General features: G+C 43.5%; 1 protein-coding gene across 6 annotated transcripts in view; it reads right to left on the bottom strand.

Moving 5' to 3' along the window:
• The window catches only part of LOC142467257 (zinc finger protein 10-like), an 82,255-nt gene that overhangs the window by 30,461 nt on the left and 28,648 nt on the right, over positions 1-23,146 (bottom strand). For 5 of the 6 annotated variants that reach the window (XM_075572718.1, XM_075572720.1, XM_075572717.1 and 2 more), the window contains 4 exons: positions 15,145-15,255; positions 9,310-9,432; positions 6,183-6,309; positions 3,935-4,048 (listed from right to left, as the gene is read on the bottom strand). In XM_075572718.1, coding sequence (XP_075428833.1) covers positions 3,935-4,048; positions 6,183-6,309; positions 9,310-9,432; positions 15,145-15,255 — 475 coding nt within the window. The remainder of the gene's footprint in view (positions 1-3,934; positions 4,049-6,182; positions 6,310-9,309; positions 9,433-15,144; positions 15,256-23,146) is intronic. The other variant, XM_075572722.1, reaches the window with a different exon arrangement.

Raw genomic sequence — 23,146 nt, 5'->3', positions numbered from 1 at the left:
TAACACCAAACATACATCATTTAGGAATACATCTGTTTTTTATCCAGCTTTCTCTAAGGGTCCACACCTAGAGACATATGAAAAACTAGTCGAAAGAGAGCTGCAGTTGTTAGCCAGATGTTACAATTTCTCTACCACTGGATATAATAACATGTCAAAAGATGAATATCAGCATTTTACTGCACTTAAGAAAAGACGTGACATAATTATTAAGAATGCCGATAAAGGTGGAGCGGTTGTGGTATTGAATTCTGAGATGTACCACACCGAGGCACTCAGACAACTCAACAATACTGAGGCATATTGTAAGCTCACTGGTGATCCTACACAAATGTACCTTAAAGAGAGTGGGAAACTCATAGCGCTTGGTAGGGAGTTGCATGTTTTGTCAAAACAATAATCAGATTTTCTTTTTAATCCTTGTCCCACAGTGCCTATTTTTCACCATCTCCCAAAGATCCATAAATCACTCATCTGCCCTCCTGGCAGACCTATCATCTCGAGTATTGGATCTTTGGAAGATGGTGTATCTAGGTATGTGGATTTTTTCCTACAGCCGTTGGTAAAAGGTCTTCCATCGTTCCTAAGAGATTCATTTGATCTACTCTCAGATATTAAGGATGTCACATGGTTTAACACTTTTATGTGGGTCACATTAGATGTGACCTCAGTCTATACAATCATAGATCACACTAGGGGTATTAAAGCGGTCAGTCACTTTCTTAATAATTCTAATCTTCACTTGGCACAAATCCCTTTTCTGTTGGATTGCGTTATGTTTTTACTGCAACATAATTACTTCACATTTAATAATCAATATTTTTTTACAGACACAGGGTACTGCTATGGGCACATCTTGCGCACCTTCTTACGCAAATCTATTTATGGGTTTTTGGGAAACTTTTCACATTTTCGGGGACATTAATCCATGTAGACAGTATATTAAATTTTATCGTCGCTATATTGACGATTTACTTTTGATTTGGTGTGGGGATTCACAGACACTTTCTTTATTCTTTGAATACCTTAATTCCAACGACTACAATCTTAAATGTACATATACAATCCATGATAATCATATTACTTATTTAGATCTACACTTATATGTTGACACCAATCTTCATATACAGACAGATATATACAGGAAAGAAAACTCACGCAACTCCCTACTTAGAGCTAATAGTGCACATCCGAGACCACTGTTAAAGGGTATCCCTAAAAGTCAGTTTCTGCGACTCAGAAGGATTTGCTCGACTGAGGAATCATTTAATATACAAGCAGAGCAACTCAAAACGAGATTTAAAGCTTGTGGATACTCTGACAGTGTTCTTGAAAATGCACTACAAAATGTTAAACAGATCAAAAGGGCAGATCTCCTAGATAGACACAAAAAGAAGAAATCTTATATACGGACCAACACTAGTCAGGACAAAGAGATACCTCTCTTTATTACTCCCTATTCTAAACAAGCGGGTAATATAAGATCTATCCTGAACAAACATTGGGAGGTACTCAGACTAGACAGAGACCTGGATATTTATACTAAATCGAATCCTAAAATAGTTTAAAGAAAAGCTAAAACAATAGGAACCTATCTTTCGCCCAGTATGTTTAGACCTGAAGTCATGACAAGGACCAGTATTCCCAATGGTTTTTACAAATGTGGGTCTTGCAATTTTTGCAAATATGCTTTATCCGTTAAATCATTTAAAAGCATACATACTGGTCAGAAATATAGGATTAATTCCTTTCTAACATGCAATACCAAATATGTCATTTATATTTTAAGATGTGCATGTGGATGCAGTTATATTGGAAGAACCATCAGACCTTTGAAAATAAGGATCAGCGAACATATCAGAACCATTAAGAACAAAGATGACAAATTCCCAGTGGCCCGACAATTTAATATTTTTATAAAAGGTTCAGTGGATAAAATTACATTTAGTGCTATTGAACACATCCCAGTTATCCCAGAGGAGGAGATAGAGAATCTATCCTCAACTGCCGTGAGATGCACTGGATTTATACCCTTGGGACTTTGGCTCCCAAGGGTATGGAACATTGATTGGGAATTAAAACATATTTTGAAATAAGTATTATTTGAGTGTTACTCTTGTTTTTGGTTTCAGTCTTTCATTATCTATTCCTATCATCATATCATTGTATTTTATATTTTATATTGATATTATTATTTTCTTATATATTACTATGTGACAATTATAATATAATATATTTATTTATACATATTTCATTTATTTTTTCTGCTTATTCCCTATCAATGTATTGCAAGTGCATCTTTTCCAGACATACTGTTATTGTGTGATCTTCACTGACAACTCTGCATTGGGCTATTATGATAAGTTACTAGTCCATTAATAGTGATCCGTTTCATATGTTTCATTATCTATGTATCCTCTACCGCTCCAGATCACTCTATAAGACTGCCTTCTTTTATCTACTTAATGTTGTTTTAGTTTTCTTTTCTCGTTTTTATGCTTGATTACGCTATATTCCTGTTCACTGTGTTGATCCTTGTGACACACAGTTACTGCGCAGCTGATTTGGACTGCCCCCTGACTCGAGCGTAGAGATTCTATGTCATTCATCTCATTGGCTCCTTCCTTGAGCCATTCAAATTGCAGCATAGCGATTTCGCGCCATTTGATATACACGTCATTAATCAGCTGGAGGTGGGGGGACTCCTATATCAGTTGCGGCAGACGCAGTGTGTAAAACTTTCTCTTTGACAAAGGGCGACGGCCCGAAACGCGTAAGAGCTTTTTACCCATCACACACCATGATGTCTATCACGGATTAAAGGATTTTTATTTCATATTGGTGTCTAGCCCCCTCCTTTCTCCTGCTGTGCTCCGTTGTTTCCCTCGTGGAATTTTTCTAATGTATAGGGGTTAATCCTCACTGATTTTTGGCATCAAGCTCATTTTTAAGACACTGATTCCACCCATTGTGGCAGGGTGTATTATTAGAGAGTATACCACTACATACTAACCTCATTAGGATTTCACCCTTTAGGGGATCCCAATAGGGGAATGAGAGCATAAATACACCTATATATACACATTATCACAAGGTGGTATATGTGTGTAACATTTGTTAACGAGTATTATCCCATTTGTGGCTACATGCTAACACTAGCAGTTACCACCCATTTAACCCCAAGAAATAGCAGGGTATGACTGAGATATACAGTCACTTATGTTTTGTGTGCCCCCATATATTTTAATCAATATTAATCAAGTACTTTTAATTATTTCAATCTACCCACTTTGAGTCAGAGTGCTACTAGCCGAGTTCTTTTTCTTAGGTGTATTATCTTTATCTATTATTAGGTCTTAAATTAAGATCTAACAACATTTTAGGTTTGAAATATGTGAAAATTATAAGGGGTTCACAAACTTTCTCGCCACTGTATATTGATTCTTACATATTGTGGCATCAAAGGAAGTGATAACGACTCCTAAAGGGGGTGAAGGGGTGTGTGGGGGTGGGGAAAAATTGAGCACAATCGGGTCTTTCAAATGCACGATAGTGATTTAATTCATAGAACATTTCTGTTCTCGCAGGAAGCTTTATTAAGATCTTCGAAAAGGATCCTGCGAGAACATTACTATAGGAAATAAATGACTATCGTGCATTTAAAATAGCCAGAATGCGCTAAATTTTGCATACAGTACTTTCATATCACATTTTCTTTCTGAGCATCCAGACAAGCAGCATATATAAAGATGTAGAGGTCTTCACTGCTCCCCCAGATACTTTAACATATGCAGGTATGCCACAGAATACCAGAAAGTAGAAAGGATGATGGTAATGATGCCTCAGAAAACGACTGTATACCTGGGCATACCTAGAAATGGGACCTTTGTACTTGCCATATATTCACTATGTCACTATGTGCAGCTTTACTTACTTGCAGTGGGACTATCCGGCTGCTCCAGATCGTCGGATGAGCAGTGAGCTGTGTAACGCATCACCTCCTCCTGTTTGATTTTCAGTAGGATGTTTGGATTGACAGTGGGGTAGCCTGAGAAGCAAAACAATGAACGTTTACATGAAGTGTACTGTAATCATTTGTGCCCAGGGTGACTATGGATTAATATGGCACAGAATGTTTTCTTTAGGTATTGAAATGTGTACGTTTCCAAAAATCCTATTAAAAAGTAAGCCTAAAAATCTACATATTCGAAATACCCACATATTATATAATGAATTCATTTAAGTCGCCAAGGAAAGTGAAAACATTATTATTATGTCAGCGCCAACAGTTATTTACTAATATCGAGGTTTGTAAGACTTCCGTAGTGTAGACTGTAGTGGGGAGACACTTATCTTGCATGAAACGGGCAATGGATGGAAGGGAAGTAAACATAATTATGCCCCTTTACAAAGCATTAGTAAGACCACACCTTGAATAGGGAGTACAGTTTTGGGCACCAATCCTAAGAAAAGACATTATGGAACCAGAGAGAGTGCAGAGAAGAGCCACCAAATTAATAAAGGGGATGGACATTCTAACTTATGAGGAGAGGCTAGCTATATTGGATTTATTTACATTAGAAAAGAGGCGTCTAAGAGGGGATATGATAACTATATACAAATATATTCGGGGACAATACAAGGAGCTTTCAAAAGAACTATTCATCCCACGGGCAGTACAAAGGACTCGGGCCCTCCCTTAAGGTTGGTGAAATGGAGATTCCACCAGCAAAAAAGGAAAGGATTTTTGTACAGTAAGGGCAGTTAAAATGTGGAACTCATTACCCATGGAGACTGTGATGGCAGATACAATAGATTTGTTCAAAAAAAGGTTGGACATCTTTTTAGATAGGAAAGGTATACAGGGATATACCAAATAAGTATACATGGGAAGGATGTTGATCCAGGGATTAATCCGATTGCCAATTCTTGGAGTCAGGAAGGAATTTATTTTTCCCTTATGATACATCATTGGATTATATGACTCTGGGGTTTTTTGTTTGCCTTCCTCTGGATAATTAAGTAAGTATAGATATAGGATAAAGTATCTGTTGTCTAAATTTAGCATAGGTTGAACTTGATGGACATACATCTTTTTTCAACCTCATCTACTATGTAATTATATGTATGTATATGACACTGGATGGAGCAAAATATTGTGTGAACCAAAGCACTGCTTTTTCAAGAATGTGACTTTTTTGCACTTCTTTATACTGCAAGTAGGGGTTCCGGTTTTCAGTGTTTCATTTGTAATATTTTTCCATTTGCAAAAAATCAGCTGTATTATCCTGTGTTTAGCTTTTTTCATTTTTTGGGCTCTGTGTGTCAGAGGGGGTGGGGGTGGGGGCAGAGGGCAGTGTGTGCCGGGGGGGGGAGGGGGGCAGAGGGCAGTGTGTGCAGGGAGGGGAGAGGAGGGCAGAGGGCAGTGTGTGCCATGGGGGGAAGCAGAGGGCAGTGTGTGCCGGGAGGGGGAGGGGGGGAGAGAAGAGGGCAGTGTGTGCCGGGGGGGGGGGAGGGGGAGAGAAGAGGGCAGTGTGTGCCGGGGGGGGGGGAGGAGGGAGAGAAGAGGGCAGTGTGTGCTGGGAGGGGGGGGAGAGGAAGAGGGCAGTGTGTGCCGGGAGGGGGGGGAGGAAGAGGGCAGTGTGTGCCTGGAGGGGGGGGGGGGGGGAAGAGGGTAGTGTGTGCCGGGGGGGAAAAGGGTAGTGTGTGCCGTGGGGGAGGTGGGGGGGGGGGGAAGAGGACAGGGTGGGCCTGGGGGGGAGGGGGAAGAGGGCAGTGTGTGCCGGGGGGGGGCAGAGGGTAGTATGTGCCGGGGGGGCAGAGGTTGCCTCACTTCTTCGCATCCTCCTGTCGGCTGCTCAGTGCTGCGGCCTCTTCCCGAGCTGCTCTAGTCACATGGCGTGGGTAGTGCAACACGTGAAGACACTGTCCCAATTAAAATCATTAGCGGCTAAATTCAATTCTTCATTTTCCGGTCTATCGGTTTTAACTGAAAAAAAAAAGAAGGATTGGCCGATGACGTTTTTTTTTCCGTTAAAACCGAAAACCGTAACCTCTATTCATAAACAAAATTTAAGTGAGCAAATCAGCCGCTTCCAAGCACTAAAATGTGTTGCCCCTTCCTGTACATTCAATGTCCTAGTTAACTCTATTACCAGAGTGAGGATAGACTGTATACGCACCAAGCGATATTAAGACTTCATAGTTCTCCTTCATCATGTTCTTGTACAGTTCTTTGCGCCATTCCTCCAACATCTCCCATTCCTCATCTGAGAAATACACCGCTATCCTGTTTAGTGTGGCCGGGGTCTGCAAAATAAACATTGTATGTTTATCTAATTTGCATGTCATTACCCAGAATCCCTTGCTGCAGTGGAAGCATTGCATGCCAAGAGAATGGGGAAAGGCGGGGTTGAAGACCGGTCAGACACGTGAATGTGCTCACAAGTGGGATTTTTATTTTCTGTTCTCTAAAGGACATTCATGCGAAAGCAGCAACTCCTACAGCTGAGCCAATTATATTCTTAGCTAACCAAAACTGGATACTTTTGGGCTCAAAAGATCACCCCTAGGGAATTCCTAGTGCTATATGGGGGTGCCAAAGGAAATACAGTGCATAACAAGAACCTTTAGCATTTCCCTTAGGACCAAGAACTGGTTTGTGCCATAGAACCAATATCTCAAATTATATATTTTTTTTTTGCTAAATACCCCAAAATATTTCCAAATAAGAGAAAAGACTAAATCAATAAGAAATGTACTACTGGTGGAGTGGCTTTTATCCGTTATAATCATTGGTTTCATAGCAACATACAAATATAGGAAATATATTTATTTAGCAAAGTAGAGGGGTACTGTCATAGACTGTCACTGCTCACTGAGATAATGTATAGGGTGTAAAAGCCACGTCTTATCGTATATTTGTAAAGCGCCAACATATTCCGCAGCGCAGTACAGTGAGGATACAGAGATGTGATAATTACATAAAAAGTTACATACAATTAGGGACAAACGCGCACAAACAGATCCAGAAGGTAGTGAGTGCCCTGCCTGTGAGAACTGACTATCTTGAGGGAACGAGGGAAAATGTTGAAATGAAAGGTAAAGTGGCTGCTCATTGTGGGACGAACTAGGCCTCAGGGTGGAGTATAGTCCAGTCCAACAGCGGACCCATTAAAGTTCGAGGGTGATGTTAGGGGGTGTTGCATATAGATTGGACCATGGATTGTGTCCAGCTAACCAAATATCCTCTCAGCAATGAGATTATCACATGGAAACCAAATACTATACATTCCATAGTCACATGTGCTACAAAACATGGAGCACTCTCCACCAAAGGCACACATTTTCTAATCTAGCCCAGATTACCTGAGCCTCAATTTTCCACAGAATTGTAAAACTACAAGGATTGGGGTAGGGTTAGACAGCTGGGAGAGGATTTAATTCCAGGCATACAGTAATAATGCAGTTTCGTCCATGGTCTTACTGCAGCTTGCTCATGCTTGCAGCACGCACTCATACATGGGCTTTCAGCTTTTCAGAAAACCAGAGGTATTAAATAGAGCTGACTGCCAAGAAGGAAAATGTTTATATACAATTTTTACAGCTATCTAGTGAAGTCAGGGGGGGAAAAAAATCTAAACTTCGAATTTTTTCAATGCTACCAAATACTGTATATCTAAAGTATCTGATGTGTGGACTATCAGAAAGGGACAGTTAATTTGTCCATGCTTTTCACAGTTCAGTAAATATTACATTGGCATAAATAAGCATATAATACAGCACAGAACCCAGCGTGTGCGTTAAGTGAATTCTCAAACAGTAAAACACATGCAATGCAACTGTTCACGGTGTTGTCAGCTTGAAGTGTATCCCAGGCTGGGGGGGGGGGGGGGGGGGGTGGTGTGTGTGTGGTGTGTGGTGTGTGTGGTGTGTGTGTGGTGTGTGTGTGGTGTGTGGTGTGTGGACACATTTACTAATTTCTATAATAAAAAAAAGGTCTTCAATTAAAGTATTCTTATTGAAGGTATTGAAAGTTAATTTAATTCTTCATTGAAAGAATTCTCAATCCAGCAAATAATTGCGGCAAAATAAACATGTAGTCTACTTCTAGTGGATACATTTATCTCATCCAATACCTTGAATTATGTGACCACAACTGAAGAGACTAATAAGGTGTCTCTCGTTAACCAATTTCTTATAGAACGAACATGTTGAACCAATAAAAGGGAATGACTATATACAAAATACATGTTCAACTGTTCCATGACAAACAGGAGTAAAAGTGCTATGTATTGTTACAATCTATTGCCAACCAACCTGTACACAGTAAAATAGCTCAGATAATGCATTGCTGCCTTAAAAGCACTACTTGTAATTAATTCAACCCTTTGGTTACCGAAAGGGCCACGGCACCAGAGTGCCACGGGACCTCGGGCAAATCACGGCATCATTTAATCCGAAAATTAAAGAGTCTGTCTTCTCCTCCATTTCCCTGCGTTTCTGTGCGCAGAACGCCATCTCCCCATGAAAACATGCACAAAAAGGCATGACGTAGCCACTGTGTCACTGAGGCCTCTGAAGTGCCAGGACCTATGACTGACGTAGTGGATACGTCCTGGGGCACTCACAGGGTTAAAATAAATGATTAAGTAATACACTTTTTGTCAGTATTACTCTGAAACAAGCCTCGTTGTAACTCCGCATGAATTCATTGAATCATATTTATGCTAAAGAACTTCCGTGACTTCTCGAAATTCGAAATTAAAGGTGCATTGAAAAAAAGAGTATTTAGGAAAATAAGGATAATACACATATGTGCTGAAAGTCTATTGGATCGCTCCTTAAAATAAAGTACCTTTTGGGGGTAAGTGCACTTTAAAATATATATCATAAATACGTTTCAGTTTATGGTTTACGTCTGGAGTCCATACTGGTTTCCAATAACTGAGAAGTTCACTTCAACTCTTTTGCTGACATTATGGTGTGTGATGCATTACTTAGGCTGTGCTGGCAGCAAAGGGGTTAAGGGCTATATTAAGTAAACAGTCTTCTGCCATAAGTTATCTATGGATCATACGGTGTATGAGGACCAGAAGGGGTCTTATGCAGAAGGCTGCTTAGTAAATATGGTGCTGAATCTCTTGGGTGAAGGGTTTGGCCTCAATATAAAGGAACCTGCTAGAGAGTAGAATGCAAAATTCCTTATAGTGTCCCATTATATAGTAGTAGTATGTCTGGGAATCCACTAGTGTGCTGGCAGACCGTTTAACAGAACAAAGCACACATCAACGCTGCACTATTACTTACCTTCCTTTGCAAAGCTCTGGACACTGGGGCAAAACTTCGCTTCAGAAACTGGGACTTGTAGGGAAGCAGCTTTCTCCTCAACAACTGAGGTTTCCTCGGACAATTGCTTAGACTTTCCTCCTTCTGTGTAGAAAAAGTTTTGCTCATTTTCAGCCCCGTTCCCACAGACATCTGAATTTTTTTACCAACATGTTGCAGATATATTTTTAAAGCATTAATGAGGGAGAGGAGGGAATTTAAAAAAAAATTATGTTAAAAAATACAAATTTGTTGGAACACAACAGTTCAATTTCACATTTGGTTTAATTTGTAGTTACAATCATTTAAGGACGCCACAATCTAAATCTCACCATATGTGATTGTCTGAAGACATCAGGAGCACATCAAGTGCATGATAATCTGTTTGTATGATGCAGTAATTGAATTGCAAATCAAGTCCTAAAAAGTTATCTGCACAAACATTTTCTTCAGCGATGCCCTTTAACCCATACAGGACTCAAGGAGAATTGCTAAATTACAATACCGACGCCGCAACTTCTCAACATAGTCTTAGATTTAAAAAAAGGAAAACTAAAGCAATGCAAGTGCTAAAATCACCCGTGATATTTAATCAACAACTAAATGTTAGTGAAAAATTAAAAACATCAAAGCTTACAAATTCCAATTTCCCCGTACTTATTGCTGTTGCTGCTGGAAAAGGAGAACCGTTCCACAGGCCCAACACAGAAAGTTACAAAGAAAAAAGAGAAAGAGAAAGAAAGAGAGAGAAGAGAGAGAGAAGAGAGAAGAGAGAAGAGAGAAGAGAGAAGAGAGACAGAGAGAGAGAGGTGACCAGTGCAGCTTTAAAAAAATGTGGGGAGAAAAAAGGCAAGAAAGTGTAAAATCGTGTAGTATATTTGGCACATGGTGGAAAAAATAATTGTGCTGTGATTGGTAACAAACGCACATGGAGTGCCTAGAAAACAGGCACTGAAATAATGGTGAATATCCTTTTTCAGTGGTTCAGGGATCCAAATTGGTAGGGAAATCTTCAATCAGGATTTTGCATATAGGGCAAAGAAATAGAAAGACCCCTGAGGAAGTAAGCATTGTGAAGTGTGTAGGGTGAGCGAGGATTTGTTTCAGAAACGGACGTGGGGGTTAGGAAGGGACGTCAGACGCCACCAGCCCGGCGGGACTCTCGGACGCTGGTAATATCGCTGTGAGCAGAGTGCCTTTCCTAGATTCATCTGGTCTCATCCTCATCATGTATTTTTTAAGTAAACACATGCCTACACTTTAGGGGGCAATACTTTACAATCACATTAAGAACAAACGAACATTATATACAATTAATTATGTTAGATAGCAAAAGCTATAAAAAAGAAATAAGTCTTACACCGTGCCCGAAACAGTGGTAAAGTCGGTATAAACCTGGGCTCTGGTGGTAGTGAGTTCCAGACCTCTTAGGCTGCGGTCCCAGTGACTTCTACAGCGCACGCCTCGGCGTGTGCTGTGCGTGTAAGCACCGACCCTCAATGGGGCTGGGCCCGGTACGCACCTTCCCGCTGAAGGTGCAGCTGCGCCGAACTGCCAGATTTTTTAAACTCTGTGAAATAGAGTTTGGAGCTTGCGACGGAGGCGTGGCCACGCCCCGCAAATCCCCCACCACGCGCACCCCCCCACCCCCCGTCGCAAAGTCTCCCTCTCTCTCTGGACCAAAGGACACGGTGCAGCGCTGTTCACGCGCCGCCCCTCCCCGCCGGGCACGCGTGCTACAGTGCTGACTGGGGACTCACTCTAAGGCTAAGGCCCCACTGCACACGCACCCGCCTTGCGTTCTGGCGGCGCGTGCACGGCCCTTCACAGCGGTCTGAAGGGAGCTTTTTTGGGGGGGGGGGCGTGGCCAAGACGGGTAGGGTGGGCATGGCCATGACTGAGGGGGGCGGGGCCATCACTACTGGAAGACATAGTGCTTACTGCGATTCCAGACTGTTCTACTCCCCCTGCCTCCCTTGTTAGCAGCAGTGTTCATCGGACACCTCGGTAGAGGCTTCTAGTCTGGCGAGGGGAAGCGGAGCTGCGCTCCCTGCCACAGGACGCACCGATCACACATAGCGCTGGTCTAGGATTCCAGGGGGGGGGGGTTACAGTATTTAATACAAAGTAACCACAACATGATCCTAACATGACACCCGAAGCTGGCAGCAAAGCGGTTACACTGGCAGCTCCTATTCCCCTAGTCATGGCTGTTTACCTTCGAGAACCAAGAATAGCAACAAGACACAAAGCAGCGGGTGCAGCTCACATCTGTGCGCAAACAGCCATCTCCAGCCAAGAGCAAAGAGAGCAGCCCCTATACTATCCTACGGGGGGAAGAGCAGCCCCTCTACGGGGGGTGGGAGAGGGGGATAGCAGTCCCTATACTACCCTAAAGAGGGGGGCAGCCCGACTGGTTCCAGGAAGCCCCGCAAACCAAGCACTCATCCGTTTCTGTGCTGGCATATCATTGGTTGATGGGATCCAGTCTGTGATTGGCTCCCTGGCGCACCACGTGACGAGTCACCGCAAGGGATTACAAACCTGTTGTAGCCCCTGCTGGCTGACGCGTCACAGCACGCAGTGAGCCTGGGAGCGCGGAGGGACCGGGGACAGCCAGGAAGAGGTAAGGAGCTGGTGGGAGGCACGGCCGCCGGCTGCACTGGGGATCTAGGCTTAAACTGCACACGAGAAGGCCCACCCAGTGTAGGGTGCAATACCCTTGGCACAGAGATGCGGACACCCCGAGAACCTGAAATAATAAGCAGAATCCCTCTATGACGACATCTGAAGAGACCGCAGATAGGGTTTAAAGGAAATAATGACCAACTTGAACCGAACACGGAAGATCACTGGAAGCCAGTGCAGATTGCACAGAATAGGAGTAATATGCTCAAAGTGTGAAACATGTATCAGCACCAGAGCTGCAGCGTTCTGTACAAGCTGGAGCTTCTGTTTCAGGAACACTGGTAGTTTTGCACATAAAGCATCCCGTAGTCAAACCGCATCAACACAAAAGCATGGACCAATGACTCAAGGTTCATAGATAGGACTGGGCGCAAACCCCAAAGCACCTTCAGCTAGAAAACCTCAGTCTTAACAACTGAGGCCACTTGGGCTCCCATGTTGAGACTCTGGTTAAAGATGATGTAGAGGTTACGAACCTGGGACACGAGCAGCAGCTGTACACGAGTGATTTGGGGTAGCTCGCAAATCCCGTCCCATACTTGGGCGTTTTGCCGCGCCGATAAGCATTAGTTCCGTCTTGTCAGGACTGAGCTTCAGCCAATTTATCTCCATCCATGCAGCCACCTCGTCTAAGCAAGTCATCAATGTAACAACATCCCTGGGCTGCCCTGAAAATACGCATAAATCTGGGTATCAACAGCATACTGGTGGTACTTCAGACCATGCTTCCGGATAATTGCCCAGCGGTCTTACATACACGTTGAACAGGAGAAGTGACAGCACCAACCCTTGAGGGACCACAAGGGGGCAGGCTTTACCGGTGATACATAGCCACCTGCTGGGTCCGGCCCTGCAGGAACAAAGAAACCCATTGTAATGCAGTCCCTCCGATACCAGCTAAGTCCCTCAGGTAGTGCAACAACACCGCATGATCGTGTCGAAGGCCACTGAGAGGTTCAACATAACAAGGGCAGACATGCAGCCCTTGTCCATGGCCATCAATAAACCATCCACCACACAGACCAGGACCGACTTGGTTCCATGACTGGCTATAAAGACAACATGTATGGGATCGAAGAAGCCAGCCCTATCGAGCCAATCTTCCAAACTATCCCCTCCAACACTTTCCCTACCACAGGAAGGTTGGAGATTGGCCAATAGGTGGCAAGAACATCAACATCTAGACCCACTTTGAACAGAGGACAAACCGGCCTTTTTGTTCAAGGCCACCTGCGCCTCCCACACTGAGAGGGATCTGTTGATGATCTCCACCAACCACAGCATCAATGGTCTCTTTCAGAATCCATGATGGACAGGGATCTGTGTCACAAGTAGTCCAGTTCATCCCAATCGTGATTGAGAGGAACTCTGGGATTTTAATTATGTTGAACTCTTCCAAGTAAAGCTTTGCCTGCTGGGCGAGCTGGATCGTGGAATCCATATGGTGGCTAATAGCGGCACAGATGCAGGTGATCTTATTGTCGAAGAATCGATTAAATTCACCACATCGCTCCTCAGTTGGTTAAACCACGCTGCTCGCCACCCTGGATAAACCAGGCTGCTCGCCACCCTGAATAAACCAGGCTGCTCGCCACCCTGAATAAGCCAGGCTGCTCGCCACCCTGAAGAGGATAGCAGGACAATTTCTTGAGGTCGATCCTCAGGGCGACATAGGCTTTCTTAGCCCTGAAGACTGCACACATACACCTGTTGACATACATTCATGCTGTGGAGTGAGCATCTTGACAGGACCTCAACCACCGACCCCTTGTCCTTCAGAGAGCTTGCCGCAGGCCCGAGAAGTTGTGAGAATAACATGGCACACTTATGGATATGAGAGCAGGCACTCTCCAAAGAGGGGCCACTTCATCCGTGGCTGATGCATACAGAGTCATTGTTGTCTGGAGAAAATTAGGATAAATGGGCTCCAAGGGCAGCCATAAACCTGATAGGCTCCTAGGCCATACCCAAGCTGCCTCAGGCCCACAACTCTGTTTAAGGGCTGGTGGGGCGCCTCCAATCTGAGCCTGGATCACCCTATGATCTGTCCATAGGGGGGAGGAAAGTTTCACCTGCTCAACTAATACCCCCCTGCATGAAATCAAGTTGAGTATATGACCGTGCTCATGTGTCGGGTCATGCACAAATTGACTAAATCCTATAGTATCCAAAAGATCCATATCTTCAGCATTGTCTGGGTCGTCAACCCACATGTTGATGTCCCCCAGTGCCACAGAGCGACAGAAATCTAGTAACATGAGTGACCATATCCGATCACTGAGACATAAAATCACACCCGTGTCCGGACGGCCCATACACCAGGGTGAAATATAAAACTTGATTGTCATGCATGGCATAGCGAATAGTCATATACTGTATTCAAAATACTTGACCCCGAGTTCAGGGTTGGAGGTGCAGATAAGATTAGATTGAAATTTCACAGCTAGTCCTCCCCCTTGTCCTTACCCTCCCTAGGAATATGCAACACAGAGTACCCATCAAGGACTGGGTCACACAAATGAATGTCAATACCAGCAGTTAGCCAAGTCTTTGTGATAAATACTAATTATGATTGACCCAAGATATCATCTCACGCACCAATTGGGTACAGTGGACGATGGACCTAGCATTTATTAGCATGATATCCCATAGCACACTCCTCCAATTAGCTATAATGCGTCCGAAATGAGTTCAAGCATTTTAATATTTGTGAAATTGTGTGTGATTCAGTCCATCTTCACCTTTTACATATATTTGACATACTATACAATGAATGGCTTTCTATTTCTTTGTTCTATATGAGAAATCATGGTTGAAGATTTCCCTCCATGTTTGGATCCCTTAACAAAAGGATATTCACCATTATTTCAGTGCATTTTTTCAATGCACTCTATTACAGCACAATTATTGTTTCCACCATTTGCCAAATATACTACACTATATTACACCTTTTTATCTCCATATTTTTTTGAAGCTACGCTGGGGTCGTGTCTTCTTTGTCACTCAACGTAGTGGCGCTAATTCCTGGCCAAAACTGTACCTTTAACTTATCTACACAACTGCCTGAGTATGTAGAGGTGTAAGAAATAGATCACAGCCAATCTAATCACAGACCCACTTACGCCATACCATTTGTTCGAGAGTAGGATGTTCTGCAGAGTCTTGGGAAGTGGATGGACTGCTGGTCTCGTCTACTTCCAGCTGCGGTCTCTTTTGTTGCTCAAGAAGATTGTCTAATAACTGCATCAAATAACAATTGCCAATTCTCAATAATAGGGTTGGGCAAATACCAAAATCTTCCACAATAACATTAAAGAAGAAAAAAACATTAAAAAAATCAACCCTATCTTGAACATCAAAGACGGGGTGGAAACAGAATTAAGAGGAATGGGATAAACACAGGCAATGTAATACTCAAGGTAAAGGAGGGTTGTTAAGATCCCATTTACATTGGTAGCTCTGCCTTCTTTGAAGCGGACATATCTTTAACTGCATGTCAGTATCTGTCCATAAAATGTCAATGACTCCTACAGTTGACTTGATATTAATAGCAACATACAAATGTTAAACTGTCAATGTAAATACAGGTGCGCCGACGAGTATTCTAAAACTTGCCTTGGAAAACCTTGGGCTATCACCAAAAAGATCCAGGTACATGCTGGGTACATGCTGCAACATTTAGTGACATTTCTGCAGAGACTAATGGCCCATCGGATTAACAGCAGGGGTCCCTGGCAGTCCCATTCAGTTTGATTGGGACTGCCAGGGACCCCCGCTGTTAATCCGATGGGCCGTTAGTCAGTCTGCAGAAATGTCACTGAAATGTTGCAGCATGTACCCAGGATGTACCCAGCATGTACCTGGGTCTTGTTGGTGATTGCCCCAGATTTGTTTTAGAATACTCGTTGGCACTACAGTAACCTCCATCCTGCATAATACACTTTACAAATATTAATTTGTAAAGTTCTTGGAGAAAATACTATCTACCCCTTTTATAAATATATATACCCAAGATTCAATGGACTTATAAAACCACTGTTCTTACCTTCGTGTACCAAAAAGGATTAGAAGTAATGACCTGTTCGTTTTATTGCTACATTACATTGCCATTTTGGTGACATGTATATGGAGATTTCTGCCACATTCAGAATGCTTCCAACATTTGAAACAAATAACAAAATATGCCTAATACAGTTCATCTGCAAACTAACGATTTGCACATCTTTAGAGAGGAGATTAACCCTTAGGGTGCCCTTTTGACGTTGCAGGAACGTCATAGGGGTTAGCACACTAGGAGCCTTTATGACGTTCAGAGAGGGTCATTGTTTTTTGTTACTTACATTTTATTAAACTTTGCCTTTTATCACAGGAAAAAATACAAATCTTCCTTAAGAAAGAGTGGCTCAGTGAGTAAAGGCACCGATTCTATAAACAAGGACACAGAGATTAAATCAGGAACCTTGGTCAAATCCCTGTGTCCATTTCTTGTGACCTTAGGCAAGTCACTTTGTCTCCCTGTGCATCAGGCACTAATATCCTACGTTGTAAACTTGTCTGGAGAGGGACTGTGTCTGTAACATTACTATGTGCTGCGTACTGTAATTGTGAAGTGTTTTGAGTTCCATTGGGAGAAAAGAGCTCAATGAAATAACGTTATATTTAATCAAATAAAGCTTGAAAATACAGGATTAGCCACTCCATACGACGAATAGTGCCACAGAACAAAATTGAATCAGAAAGAAGAAAAAATGGAAAATAGATTATTTGTTTAGATTTTTACATTTGACAGATTGATTTTAAAAACTGACAAAGAGCTTAACTCCTGGATACCCACAAACACACTTAGGCAGGAAGGGGCGGTTGGCGCAGTGTCAGGAGGATGGCATCAGCGACAAGCGAGATGTTAAATTCTGCATCCTCAACTCAAATGCATTTGATATTAATTGTGCAACAAATTTGGTTGGCTAGTGTTTTTTCATAACCAGGGCAAAAGGGGAGTGGAAACAGTGGGCAATCCTGTCTTGCTCCCCATTTAATTTTTATAGAAGTGGAAAGGTGGCTAGAAGTTTTAATGATGTGGATCCTTAAAGGGCCCCCACCAAGTTCCTAAAAACTGGGCCAAAGCAAATGGATTCCAATATCAAGTTCAAAAAGACACAATTAACCCTAATGAACGTCTAGGACATTTGGCCACGGCCGTTTTGCCGCAACCAAATGGCCTCCGGTGCTGTCCGCTGCCGAAAGATGCTTCCGTCACCAGCCACTATGGTAAGAATACCCCCTACTCTATCCGCTAAAACCTATTAAATTAACCCCATACCCTAACCAGTAATAAAAAAAACTTATGTTAGAAGCGGCCGGCGGTGGAGATTCCAGCAGCGAATCAGCAGCGGCAGAGGGTCCTTCTGCAGCGGCCATATAGTCGCTGCGAAATGCCCGCGACCAAATGTCCCATTCCTCTACTGAATGCCCTTTCAGGGTCGAAGGAAAGTAACGTGGACTGAGAACCAGGGATGAAGTCAACATGGATGAGATTGACAGCCCCGCGGAAAGTCACAAGCCTGTCTACCCTTAATAAATTCAGCTTGATCAAGATTAAACAAAGGCAGCATAAAGTAATTTTTGCCAGAAATGTCACTTCAACAGTAATAAAGGTAGATGGGGTGGTAGCTCTTGCAATTAGGGGGAACCTTCCCTTTCTTGAGGACCACCAAAATAATAGCTTGAATCATAGTATCAGGGAAAGGTTCACCCTGCAGATTGAATTAAACCAGGGGTGCGCAAGATTTTTGTAGGGGGGCACAGTGGTTGCAGAGGCCCCGCACTCTTCCCAAAGGCATTTAAGTTAAATGCCGGTGGATAGCATGAGGCCTCTGCAACCTATTACTTTTTGTACTATGTGTTGCGTCATTTTGTATGTTGCGCTGGCCTTTGTGTTTTTGTTACTATTACTTACCGAGATTCAGACTGCTATTGACTTGTCGCCATGGCAACGCGTCGTATGGGGTGACGTCACATGACCCCGCAGCGTCATTTAACGCCGGAAACTGAGGTAAGGGGGGAGCGAGCACCGGGGGCACAGCTACAAAAGTTTGCGCACCTCTGAATTAAACAACGTAGTCCCGTGAGAAGCAAAGGAGTTCCAGATTTCTTATAATAGATATTGGTCAGGCCATTTGGGCCTTGAGTTTAACAATTCTTCCGATTTTTAATAAGCTCAAAGAACTAATCAGTCCAAATAGGGGCATTCAGAATTTGTTGGAAATATAGCTTTGGTTTTAGAATAGTGAAAGGCAGAAGATGGCAAATAAAGTACCTGCCCGATTTCCCTTTCTATAAAATAATGGTTTTGTCCAAGCACGTCATTTAGCAGACTTTTCAGATAACACGAGGAGATTAATCTTTTCGCTCACTGAGGCAATCCTTTTCCAAATAGCTCTATCTTTAACCTATTTATGTATTTTGTCTATTTTAGCCAGTAGCTTGAAAAATGTATTTAGATAATTTACAACAGCAGCTTCCCTGATAAATGTGCCTCTAATAAATGCCTTACTGGCCTCTCACACAACCACAGGGCCATATGCACAGTTAGCATTAGATTCATATAAAACAAAATAAAAGATAATCCGTAATCTTATCAAGAAAATCATTAGAACGAATCATGACATTATTCAGGCGCATAGGCACCTTTTACCACCAGAGACACATCGATAACTTAAGTATAACAGGGACATGGTCGGACCAGGTAAGATAGACAATCATCTCTTCTATGAGATCAAGGAATAGGTTTCTGCTCAACAAAAAAAATAATGTAGTCTAGAATAGGCCTTATGAGGATGATTATAGATCGTGAAAGCTTTAGGCTGCTTCCAAAGAAAGACAAGCAGCGCTGAGGTGTGCGGACGCTCCGCGCTGAGCCCCTGCATCCTCAATGAGGATGCCTTGAGAGGGGGCTCACGCGAGCGCCCGCAGGCGTGCGGAGGCTTTGGAGTTTTCAGCCGAGCGCCAAGCTGTTTTTCAGCGCGCTGTCGGCTGAAAACATCCAATCAGCCTTAAGCAGCGTCAATGTCACGGCGCCGTGATGTCGGCGCCGTGACATTGACGTCAGTGCGTCGGGGGCGATTGGCCCAGCGACGTCACTGCCCCGCCTCCATCCATCTCCCCCCGGTTCCCTTCGCAGGCGAGCCTCAGCGTTAGCGCGCATCCGCTCTCCTCACCCCTCTATGGCCCGGGCCTTAGAGAGAAGAATAAGGCTAGGTCCCCAGTGCAGTAGGCGGCGTGTGCGGCCGTGCGCGCGCTTCTCACCAGCCCCTTACCTGCTCCCTGGCTGTCCCCAGTCCCTCCACGCTCCCAGGCTCACTGCGACGCATCAGCCGGCAGGGGCTACAACCAGTTTGTGATCCCGAGCGATGATGCGTCACGTGGTGTGGCAGGGAGACAATCAGAGGCGAGGAGGGTGGCGGGTGGGGGGGGTGGGGGAGAGAGCGAAAGGTGGGGGGGAGAAGTCTGCTGAGCTGTGTGTGTGTGTGTGTGTGTGTGTGTGTGTGTGTGTGTGTGTGTGTGTGTGTGTGTGTCGGGGGGGCATGGTTTTTTGTTTTTTTTAGTTTGGCTGGTGTCCTGGCCCTGCCCCCTTGTCACCCACAGCCTGTTTTGGTCACGCCCCCGTGTCTCAGAACGCCGCCTGCAGACCACAGATCGCGGTATAGCGCTCTGCATGCGCCGCCAGGTCGTAAGGCGGGTGTGCAGGCGGGTGTGCAGGCGTGTGCAGTGGGGCCTCAGCCTAAGGAATCAAACATGGACTGGTTAGATAAAAGAGAATTCAAGAACAGACCTCAATAAGATTTGGAGGACAACTTGATCTATCCAGGTCGGGATTAATTGTCACATTAAATACCTCTCCAATGACTAGATGGTCTTGTATGAAGTAACTTACTGTATTAATTGGAGAAAGGTATTCAAAGACTATATTCGGCCTCGTTGGGAGCATAAACAGATACAAAGAACATTTTACTCCAGACCAATCCCCTAATTCCCCAAAATGTACACTGTTCATCCACAATCTGTTCTTCCAAATGGAGAGGAATGTGCCTATTAAGCAGAATGCTTAGACCTGTCAAAAGCACAAATAAGTGGGGGGAAACTGCTTCAGCTCCTACGGTGCCAAGGAATCAGTAGCACAAAAATAATTTTCTTGGACAAATAATTAGGTTAGGGTCCCATCTCGGCTAAAGCAATAAATCTGCTTTGAGAAAATTTCAACCCCTTTACTTTATAAACCGGGCTCGACAAATGCACACGCCCACGTCGAGTATTTTGCCCGCCGTCGAGTGTTACCTGGGGCGGGGGGCGGCATTTCCCGGCATTCTCCTGCAACTTGTGAGTGTCCCCCCCTGCAGCTCCTGTGAAAATGACTGTACGGCGGCGGCAAGTTGACATGTCATGTAGCGTCCCGACCCTGATTCTGCGCTCAACTATTCACAATCCAAGGTCTAAAACTCTGCGATACCCATGCTCCACTACGCAGAATAAGAGTACAAGGGGCCCACCTTCCGTGGGTTACAACTGACCTTATAGCCCTCTACAAGTCCAGGGATGCCTTGTGGAAAAGCTACAAAGTAACTGGCACTACCAAGGATCTTAATAACTACAGATGCCTGCGGAACGTGTGCACAAGGCAAACACGACACACAAAAGCACAATATTACTCTGACAATCTCCACCAGAATACATCAAACCCAGCTAACTTCTGGAAGGTTATCAACAACATATTCCAGCCTTCTAACCATCAACAACCAAGTAATATCACTAAGGGGGATATTACTCTGACAAATCAACTGACATTGCAAATGCATTCAATTATTACTTTGTGGGGTGTGCTACTAACTTATTAGCAAAACGCAACACAAACCACAAAATGAGCCTCATTCTGAGAGTACCCCTATAGCCCAACCTCTCCCAACACTGTTCACAATTTTCAAATAGTCCCAGTATTCGAAGAGGAGACTCAAGCGCTCCTCAAATTAAAACTAAGCAGCCAATGTGGACCTGACACTGCAATCTAAGTTCCTAAGACTTGGTGCCCCAGCCATTGCCAAACCAATTGCTTCCATTGTCAACTCTATCCTGTCTGCAGGCCATATCAATAAGACTGGGAAAATTGCCAGAGTTGTCCAAATCTTCAAAATTGGGGACAAAAATACTGTCTCAAACTATCTCCCAATACTATCCAAAGTCATGGAAAAATGTGTTCACTCCCAATTAAGTGATTACTATACCAAGACAAATTTCTCTAGCCAATTCCAATCTGGCTTTCACCCCAAACACTCCACGGTAACTACCCTGCTAAAAGTTTGAGGGTTACAAATGCGCACAATCTCATCAGAATTGGAAATATTGTTGGTGTGTGGGATCCTGGCGCTGTCGGCGTGCTCCTACCAAGGTGCTGGCAAAGAACAATTGGAGAGAAGAAGGCGGTACAGCTGCCTACGTCAGTGAAACAGACCGGGAATCCTCCGGATCAGCAAACTATAGATTTATTGGCACATTTAAAAAGCAAAAAAACGTTCACTCTGACATGTTTCGTGCGAGGGATCGCACTTTATCAAAGATGCTCCTGAGTCTAGGTGCAAAGTTCATCTCTTCTGTCTTACCTTCAAATACTTTCTAGGCAAGCTACAGTCTATCTGAACAAGCTCCTCACCCCTACCACACGCAGCACTTATCACCTGAGATCTGAATCCAAAAGACTGTTCATGGTCGCAAGGTTCAGCAAAGTATACGGCCGCTCCTCCTCCTCTTACCGTACACCCCAAAACTGGAACAGTCTACCGGAGACTCTCACAGTCACCACCAGTCTAAGTTATTTCAAAACTAAAAGCTGTCTCACATTTTTATCTGGTCTGTAACTGTTACATACGCCTATAAGATATATTCTCTAACTGTGCATGCACTGTTTTGTATATAATGTATACCCGGGGTTGCCACCTCTCCGGGTTTCACCCGGAGACTTCGGGTTTGGCATCCCTTTCTCCGGGCTCCAAGTTTGTCCCTGACATCTCCGGGTGGGCGGGTGGTCTGGACAGCAGTAAGCAGTGGTGCGCTCACGTCAATGACAGGAGCTGGGCGGCAGAGGATTGGATGGCTGTGGTGGAGCGTGCTGCTCCCAAGTACCCCCAATTCGGAAGTCAAGTCCTCCTTGACTTTCTTTGTCTCCATTACAGCCAGCTACAGGTCACTCACCGGTTCCTGTCCTGTCCTGTCCTGCATTGCGATGCCACGCTGCTCAGTGCTCACTGAATCACACTGTCACTCCGTCCTCTCTGGCTCCTCCTCCTCCTGCTGCTCTGGCTGCTGCTTCAAGTGAGTGTTCCCCTGCTTCATGTCTGTTTATTTATTACTAAGGTGCACTGGGATGTATATAAATATATATTGTGTGTGTGTGTGTGTGTGTATATATATATATATATATATATATATGTATATATATATATAATATATGTGTGTGTGTGTATATATATATAATATATGTGTGTGTGTGTGTGTATATATATAATATATGTGTGTGTGTGTATATATATATATATATATATATATATATATATATATATATATATATATACACACACACACACACATATATATTATATATATATACACACACACACATATATTATATATACACACACACACACACATATATTATATATATACACACACATATATATATATATATATATATATATATATATATATATATATATATATATGTGTGTGTGTGTGTGTATACACACACACACACACACACACACACACACACACACACACTGTATATGTGTGTGTATGCAACTTGTGGCAATGTATTGCTGCTGCTGCTGCTGCTACCGCCACTAGTGATTCCAGATGCTTTCCACAAACTTGAAGTTTTGTGAGATTGTCATCAGCGTTGGTTATAAATAATAGAAATTACATAAGGTAATATACAATTCCATATACCATTAACGCAGCAACCGTACCTGCAACAGCAATGTCTTCGGCATCTCCCCCTACAACTACTGTCAATAAGGCTGCGCGGCGTAAAATGGCGCTGCGTTGCCATGCCAACGGGAACGTCACGTTACGTAACAGCATTACG

Source organism: Ascaphus truei, chromosome 16 (genome assembly GCF_040206685.1).
Source record: "Ascaphus truei isolate aAscTru1 chromosome 16, aAscTru1.hap1, whole genome shotgun sequence".
NCBI classification, from domain to species: domain Eukaryota; kingdom Metazoa; phylum Chordata; class Amphibia; order Anura; family Ascaphidae; genus Ascaphus; species Ascaphus truei.
Note: the sequence above shows the minus strand (reverse complement) of the source record. Positions and strands in the feature narration are given on the sequence as shown.